At 49.3% G+C, this 8,262-nt stretch overlaps 1 protein-coding gene across 3 annotated transcripts; it reads left to right on the forward strand.

Moving 5' to 3' along the window:
• Positions 1–2,089: 2,089 nt before the first annotated feature.
• Positions 2,090–7,724, forward strand: LOC135270974 (vitelline membrane outer layer protein 1 homolog). 3 transcript variants are annotated; one of them, XM_064367610.1, is made up of 4 exons: positions 2,090–2,705; positions 6,606–6,866; positions 6,972–7,084; positions 7,354–7,724. In XM_064367610.1, the coding sequence occupies exons 2-4, from the start codon at positions 6,666–6,668 to the stop codon at positions 7,649–7,651; spliced, it is 612 nt and encodes a 203-aa protein (XP_064223680.1). In that variant the 5' UTR covers positions 2,090–2,705; positions 6,606–6,665; the 3' UTR covers positions 7,652–7,724. The 3 variants fall into 3 exon arrangements, with proteins under 3 accessions (XP_064223680.1, XP_064223681.1, XP_064223679.1); XM_064367611.1 differs by having other exon boundaries at positions 6,615–6,866; XM_064367609.1 differs by having other exon boundaries at positions 2,095–2,705; positions 6,642–6,866.
• Positions 7,725–8,262: the final 538 nt, after the last annotated feature.

Here is an 8,262-nt window from a genome sequence, read left to right on the forward strand (position 1 = left end):
TATCTATCACCTGTCATAAAAGGATAGATACATTCTGTATTCATAGCTCTTACACTTTGGCCCAGTTATGTGCTCTGGATTGCTCAGGCATGTCTGGACAAGACCAGGCAGGTCTCAGTTCATAGCTCATGTCCCTTCCTTGTTCGGAAATGTTATCGTTTCTTTAAGTCTTTCTCAGGTAGCTTCCTCTTTTCCTTTGTTCTCCACTGCCTACTTAGGAAAGTTTTAAATTGTTATCTAGTTGGGTTTTAGCTTAAATTGTGAGTTTCAGCTCCAGCCAATGGATGTGGGACACAGCAGTAAGGACCCAATGAGAAAGGGATAAATATCGCTGTCTTTCCTTTGTTCTTTGCACTCTTGTGGCAAGACTGCTGGTGAATAGTGCCCTTTCTGCAGAAAGTAAAGTTGCCTTGCTGAGAAAACTCTTTGAATGCTAGTTCTTCCTTGTGACACCAGAGAATAAGCACTTACTTCTAACAATTTTTGGTGGCCCATACGGGGCACCATTCCACTCCAGGGAGGTCTATGATCTGCTCTCACGAGGATGCATGCCCTGCTTCCTTGTTGTGGCAGCCTCAGAGGTCGAAAGCTGGGACCCACCTGGTGTGAGGAATAAAGCCAGACTCTCAGCAACGTGGCGGAAAAAGGCTTGCAACACCGGGCAACCAGGCAACTCTGTGCACAGACCAAGGTAGGAAATGTTACAAGGGAGTGACAAAATATTTCCTTGGTGTTCAGGATTCTGGAGGTTGAATGTGTGTGTAAATGATCAGAGGCACTACTGCTTGTGGTGCTTCCTGTGTGATTGGTGATAAGCCCTACTGCTGGGTGGAGTGAGTAGGTGCTCTCTGTGGTTCCATGGTTACCTCATACGGCTAATGGTGACCTTCTTGTAGGGATTCTGACGTTGGGGGTTTATACAGTTCCGCCAATGCTAAAAGAACCTAATTTCCCTCAAGAGAAGCGGCCAGAGAGGATAAAGTGAAAGGAATAGAGTGGAAGAGACCTTGCGGGGACAGGGGTGGGGAAGTGCTTAGGAAACCCTTCCGGGGCAGAGAAAGGCAGGAAACACCTCAAGCGTGCAAAGCTAAGCCTTGAGCAAGCCAGAAAAGGGTTAGGCAAGAACTCTCTAGGTCAACAGGTTGAGCCTAACTGGTACTCAGTATGGGGAATGTTCCTAGTAAAACAGGGACCGGAAGTAAAATGGAGACAAGGAAAGATGAGGGTGATCAAATCCCCTCTGACTGTCCTTTAGGGCATATGTTAAAGCCTTGGAAGGACAATGAAAGGACTAAACATAAGAAAAAGCAATACATGATAAAGTATTGCTGTTTTATTTGGACCAAGTGAGGGAATAAAAGCTTTTGGGTCAAGGGGGAACTTTCTGGAAATGCTAGCATAGGAAAAGGTCAACACGGGTACTTCAACTGTAGTATTGGGATGAGAGATTAAAATAATTCACCAAGACAAAAGTATGCCAAATTGCAGGGTCTTTATTGCCGGCGACCACGGAGGACTCACGTCTCTCAAACCTGCGGCCCCGAGGGGAGAGTGTCAAGACTTTTTATACCCGAAAGACCACCTTGGGAGTGGGGCTGAGGAGCGGGGAGGGGGATCAACGGGCTTCAGACATTCCGAGGGCTGGTGGATTCTGTAAATCACCTCCTGGGCAGGGACAGGGGTGGGGGCCTCCGGACATTCCGAGGGCTGGGGGCTTATTGTCACTTTAATTGCTACATAAATGATTCACAAAAGTCAAGACAAATGTTAGTTTACACATGGTTTGGGTACCAGTGGAAATTACAGATCTTAGTTCACAGGGGCCAAGATGAGATTAGCTTGGGCTGTGCATTCTGATAAGCAAAGGCCAGCAATTCTGTCAGTTACTGATGAGAAAGGTAAACAACTTCACCTGGTGGACATTATCCAGAGCAGACTAGCAGTCTTATTTACAGAAACCAAGTCAGCAGTTATTGCAAAGAGAATGGGGCAGTTATTACAACTCATTTTGGAGACACAGCTTTGTCTTATAAAATGGCATTGCTCAGGTTCTGACTCCAGGCCAGCTATAGCACACAACCATTTCGGGTAGCTGTGTTCAGAGTTTCGGTAAGCAACTGAAAATTACTGTTTAACTACATCCTGATACTGCCTGCCAGTTCAATAGAAGATGAGGAAACCACCACCAGAAAGGAGAAACGAGGTGACTCAAGGTCACAAGCCTTTTGGCCACTGAGGACTAGGTGGCAAACACCTGGCAACTCAAGAGTCTTGAGCTGCCAAGCCAATCAGGTAAAAAGGATCAAAAAACCCACCATTTGGAAGGAGGATTGAAAATATACACCTTCCATTGGACAAAAAATCTGGCAAAAGAGGAAATTACTTGGGGATATAAGCCCAGGCAGCCCTGACCGACAACGGCAGGTCCCCTTCCGTGCTGTGGAAGCTTTATCTTTGCTTGCTCAGTCAACTGCATTGCTGCTCACTCTCTTGGTTTGCAAACACTTGTTTGGAGCTGTAACAGTCACCGTGGGGTTAAGGCTCTCTGCGCGATTCCTCAAGCAAGGGAAGCCTAGAAGCTGAGCCCCAAGCCCAAGCTGGGCAGGAAAAAAGGCCCTTCTCAGGGCCATCCTTGGACCCAGCAACTGTATTGTTGGCAACAGACTTGGTGAGCCAGCAAGGAGCACCATTCGATCTCCTGCACGGTGAGTAACTTCGGACCTCTTTCGCTTGCCATTCTTTTTATATTCTATAGAACATCCTGGAGGTAAAATACCAGACACCTGTTGGCCAGTTAAAAGCAATTAGTGTGGCTGCCACACTAAAGACATGGGTGTGAGGCTCTCTGGGAAGGCGTCTCTAACAAGCCCCAGCCTTTTGAGGTTGGGAGCGTTGGTTTGCCTGGAAGCAGTTCCTGCTCTTATCTCCTTCTGGGTATTGAAGCCAAGGGTAGGCTGGGGACAACAAGCAGCAGTTCTGGACTCCTGGTCTAATCCAGTTGAGACCAAGGCCCTGTTTGAAATCCCCAAAGCAAAGCTACCCATGCGAAGCCACCCTAACCTCCTGGGTCCCTCTATCTTCTTAGAAGCCTTCTTCTCCATTCTCTCTCACAAGGTTCTTCCTACATACCAAGCCAGAGTCCTCCTCTATAGGTCCCTAAGATTTTTGAGGTGGCAACCTCAGATCCCCTGTTCTTGGTGTCCTCCAGCCTTTAAGAAAAGAAATACTGCCGGGCGCGGTGGCTCAAGCCTGTAATCCCAGCACTTTGGGAGGCTGAGGAGGGTGGATCATGAGGTCGAGAGATCGAGACCATCCTTGTCAACAAGGTGAAACCCCGTCTCTACTAAATACAAAAAAAATTAGCTGGGCACGGTGGCGCGTGCCTGTAATCCCAGCTACTCAGGAGGCTGAGGCAGGAGAATTGCCTGAACCCAGGAGGCGGAGGTTGCGGTGAGCCGAGATCGCGCCATTGCACTCCAGTCTGGGTAACGAGAGCAAAACTCCGTCTCAAAAGTAAAAAGAAATACTGAGCTGGGCACAGTGGCTCACACACGTTGGGAGGCTGGGGGAGGTGGATCTGAAGGTCAGGGGTTCGAGACCATCCTGGCAAACATGGCGAAACCCCGTCTCTACTTAAAAATACAAAAATCAGCTGGGCATGGTGGCGCATGCCTGTAATCTCAGCTACTTTGGAGGCTGAGGCAGGAGAATCACTTCAACCCAGGAGGTGGAGGTTGCGGTGAGCTGAGGGTACACCATTGCACTCCAGCTCCAGCGTGAGTGACAGAGCGAGACGCCGTCTCAGAAAAAAAAGGAAAGAAATACTGACCAGGGGTATTTTACGGGACCTGTCTCTCACCTTGGCCCTTGGTCTTCAAACCAGAATGTGTCTCCTAGGAAGATAGAGGGAGTGATGTGGATCCCAGAGGCAGTGGGCCATTTTGCCTTCTCCTCCCCAGAAAGCCCAAGCTGGGCATGGAGAAAGGCCTTCTCAGGGTCATCCTTGGACCCCGCAACCCTATTTCCGGCAACACAAGGAACTGATCCTCAAGCCTGCTGTTGTCTGGCCAAACTTTGGGTTGGATGAGGAGTGGGTCTGTTAGCTTCTAATAATGTATGTTAACAGCAAAAGCCCTGTCTCACAAGAAGAAATAGTCTATGCTCTATGCTGGAGATGAGGGCCTGTTCTTTACCCTTTAAAGGATGTCGGAAAAGAAGCAGAGAAAGGCAAAAAGTCAGAGGTTAACTCATTTGAAAAGGGTGAGGTTTTTACTCATGAGCAACCTGCAAGTAAATGGGACCCCCTAGACCATCTTCCCTGATTTCTTAATCCTAACCCACCTACTCCTCCCCAGGTGGCCACTGTTGTCCCAGATCCAGAACCAGAACTCCCTACCCCTGTCATTCCTCCCCCGTATAACCCGGACTCTTGGGAACTGTCACCTCAGGAGCCTGATCATTGCGGGCCTGAGTGTCCTTCTTTGAAGAAGGGACTCCTGCAGGAAATAGAACAATGTAAAAGAGATATTCAAAGTCTCTTACCTCTAGGGAATCAGCTTAAAGCTTTTTCCATAAAGAAGGTGCCTCAGGGAAGAGGTGCAGTTGGCTTTGTGAATGCTCCCTTAACTGCTTCCGAGGTCCGAGGTCTAAAGAAAGAACTTAAGCTGCTATTAGATGATCCTGATGGAGTGATAGAACAAATTGACCAATGTTTAGGCCCCAGTTATATACCTGGACAGAATTAATGTCCATCGTAGGTATTCTCTGTTCAAAGGAAGAGCGGAATATGACCCACAGAGCTGCTATGGCAGCCTGAGAGCATGAACACTCTTTCAGCCAAAATGGCCCGGCAGTGGACTCTAAATGTCCAGCTCAGGACCTGCAGCGGGATAATAATATTGCAGCCCACTGGGACAACATGAAAGATTTAAGAGAAATGATAATTAAAGGAATTGAGGAGTCAGTGCCCTGACCTCAAAATCTTTCTAAAGCTTTTGATATACAACAAGAAAAAGATGAAGGATCTATGAAATTTTTAGACAGAGTGAGAGAACAAATGAGAAAATACACTGATGAGGCCCAGAATGCCCCCCTGGACAAGGAATGTTAAAATTGCGTTTTGTTACTAATAGTTGGCCAGATATTGCAAGGAAATTGCAAAAGCCAGAGAACTGGAAAAATTGGCCCATAGAAGAACTCTTAGGAGAAGCCCAGAAAGTCTATGTCGGAAGAGATGAAGAAAGGCAAAAGCTGAAGGCAAAAATCTTTGGTCGAAGTGGACAAATGATACTAGGGGCTACATTTAGACCCATGCCTGCAAAGTTTTCTAAAGGTGGCGAAAGAGGAAGCTCCTGGAATTGAGGAATGCAAAAGGAGGGAGGGCAAAGCCAGTATTTTAGAGGAGAAAGTCAAAGTAAGTGCTGCAAAGGCTGTGGCTGTGAAAGAAGGGAAGAAAGACAGACAGAGAGGCTCTGTGCTTGGGAGTGAAGGAGGACAGGACAGATGTTACAGATGTGAAAAGCCAGGCCATTTCAAGAGGGAATGTCCTGACTTAGAGAATGAGAGGAAGCTCTTCCACTCATGCCTACTTGTGAGGAAGAAGAGTAGGGGGGTTGGGACTCTATCTTTTCTAATTTGAGTCCCACCAGCAGCCAGTGATAAATTGAGAGGTGGGACCCAAACGTGAATTAGTCACCTTTTTCATTGACACAGGAGCGGCTCACTCTTCTGTTTGTTTCCCCCCAGCTGATTTAACTAGTTCTCCAGCGCAATTGCTAGTCTCTGGGGTAAAAGGGAAAGTATTTAAAGGAAATGTTTTAGAAAACACAGAGATGAAATACAAAGACCAGTCAACTTGCATTCAACTTTTATTTAATTCCTGAAGCAGGAACTAATCTGTTCGGAAGAGATTTAATGTCAAAGCTTGGCATACGTCTACAAGCTAGCACAAAAGGTTTGCTCCCTCCCTCCCTCCCTCCCTCCTTCCCTCTTTCCCTCCTTCCCTCCCTCACTCCCTCCCTTCTTCCTTCCTTCCTTCTTTCTTTCTTGACAGAGTTGCACCCTGGTTGCCCAGACTGGAGTGCAGTGGCCTGCTCTCGGCTCACGTCAACCTCTGCCTCCCAGGTTCAAACGATTCTCCTGCCTTAGCTTTCTGAGTAGCCTGGACTATAGGCATGGGCCACCAAGCCTGGCTACTTTTGATTTTTTTTAGTAGAGACAGGGTATCTCCATGTTAGTCAGGCTGGTCTCGAACTCCCGACCTCCAGTGATCCACCTGCCTTTGCCTCCCAAAGTGCTGGGATTACAGGCGTGAGCTACTGTACCTGGCCATGGTTTTCTAACCTCTCTAAATTTACTGACTGCAGTAGATGAAAGTTCATTCATCCTGATGTCTAGTCAAAAGACGGAAATTGGAACCATAATTCATAGCCTATAGTAAACTTTCAGTAGTTGATGGTTATTTCAGTTTGTGCCATCTGTCACTGCCCTTCTCCCGTAGCTCTGCGAGCCTCTGCCTCTGGGAGCAAGAAATCAAGTCTGCTGGGTTCCAAGAGTGGGTTAGTTTTGGGTTTCACTTAATCTGAGAGGCCGTTCTGCAATTGGAGTACTTGCAGGGGCCAAACTGATATAAATCTGCTTAGGAGGCCGGATTCAGAGGCTGCAGGATGGAGCTGGGCGCCAGAGGAAAGCTGCTGCCATCGCTACTGCTGCTGCTGCTGCGGTCGACGTGTTGCACCTGTGCAGAGACAGATGGCCGGAACAGCTACAGGCCGGTCATCCAAGTGACCAACGGGGGTCCCTGGGGCGACTGGGCCTGGCCTGAGATGTGTCCTGACGGATTCCTCGCCCGCGGGTTCTCGCTCAAGGTTGGGGCTCAGGCCTAGGTCCTGGAGAGGGCGGAGATGCTTGGGACCACAGAGTCAAGGATGGCAATTCCATGACTCGTCCTTGCTCCTCTTCTCGATACTCAGGTGGAGCCTTTCCAAGGTCGTGGCGACGACACTGCACTGAATGGGATCAGGCTGCACTGCGCACTCAGGAACGCCCTAGGAAATGCGCACGCGATAGAGTCCAAGTCTGGAAGGTGGGGCACAGGGGCCACGGATCCCCCGGGGTGATGGTATGTCCCTTACCTTCTATGACATACTCCATCACGACAGGCAGGCTGGCTCCTCCAGAGCTACGGGGCAGTATAGGCCAGTATAGACCGGGGCTGGGGGTGGAGGTCAGGGAGCTAGACCCAGCTTACCAGGGCGTGTAGACAGCACTTGGCTTGGAAAGTCCCAAGAGGTGATCGGCCTGTTGGTGAACGGGGGAGCACGCAGAGCCAGCGCATCTCCGTTTCCCTTGTAGGTGGGGCGAGTGGAGTGAGCCATTGTGGTGTCCTGGCAGCAGCTTCCTGGTGGCTTTCTCGCTTCGCGTTGAACCACCTATCGGGAGAGGTGATGACACAGCAGCGAACAACGTGCGCTTCCGCTGTTCAGACGGCAAGGAACTGGAGGGGCCTGGGCTGAGCTGGGGAGACTTTGGAGACTGGAGTCCCCCTTGCGCCAAGGGTGTGTGCGGCCTGCAGACCAAGATCGAGGGGCCTTTAGGCTCCGGCGATGACACTGCGCTGAACGATGTGCTCTTTTTCTGCTGCCGCAGTTGAAAGGCGCAGCGCAGCTCTCTTCTGGGCCGGGAGGCTAGTCCCACCTCCTGCTATTAAAGCTTCTCCAAGTTGACTTTGGTCTCATCTGTTTTAGGGATGGGGAACTGCGTCTTCTTTCCCCCTCCTAACCTAGCATTGGGCGAGGCATACATTTGGGTTTGGTCTCAGGGGTCCACGGTAGACTGCTGAAAGTTAAGGACTGGTAGTCCAGAAAAACGCACTTAAACACATAATTATCACATAAGTGATGGAAGTCTGGCTTTTTCTCTTTTCTTCTTTTCTTTTTGTTAGAGGAGTTTTGCTCTGTCGCTCAGGCTGGAGTGCAGTGGCATGATCTTGGCTCACTGCAACCTCCCCCTCCTGGGTTCAAGTGATTCTCCTGCTTCAGCCTCCTGAGTAGCTGGGACTATAGGTGCCCACCACTATGCCCGGTTAATTTTTGTATTTTTAGTAGAGATGAGGTTTCCCCATGTTGGCCAGTCTGGTCTCAAACTCCTGACCTGAGGTGTTCTGCCCTCCTCAGCCTCCCAAAGAGCTGGGATTACAGATGTGAGCCACCACATCTGGCCACCTAAAAATCTTACTAAGTTCAAGCTCTGGGTGCCTCTGGG

The sequence above is a fragment of the Aotus nancymaae genome, unplaced genomic scaffold (assembly GCF_030222135.1).
Source record: "Aotus nancymaae isolate 86718 unplaced genomic scaffold, 86718_ANA_hifiasm-v0.15.2.pri h1tg000072l, whole genome shotgun sequence".
Lineage (NCBI taxonomy): Eukaryota > Metazoa > Chordata > Mammalia > Primates > Aotidae > Aotus > Aotus nancymaae.

What these genes read in the sequence shown, in the direction of transcription:
- LOC135270974 (XM_064367610.1), top strand. Translation starts at nt 6,666, where the DNA reads ATGGAGCTGGGCGCCAGAGGAAAGCTGCTGCCATCGCTACTGCTGCTG. An exon ending in CCCGCGGGTTCTCGCTCAAG is followed by an intron (nt 6,867 to 6,971) that starts GTTGGGGCTCAG and finishes CTCGATACTCAG; the next exon opens with GTGGAGCCTTTCCAAGGTCG. An exon ending in ATAGAGTCCAAGTCTGGAAG is followed by an intron (nt 7,085 to 7,353) that starts GTGGGGCACAGG and finishes TTTCCCTTGTAG; the next exon opens with GTGGGGCGAGTGGAGTGAGC.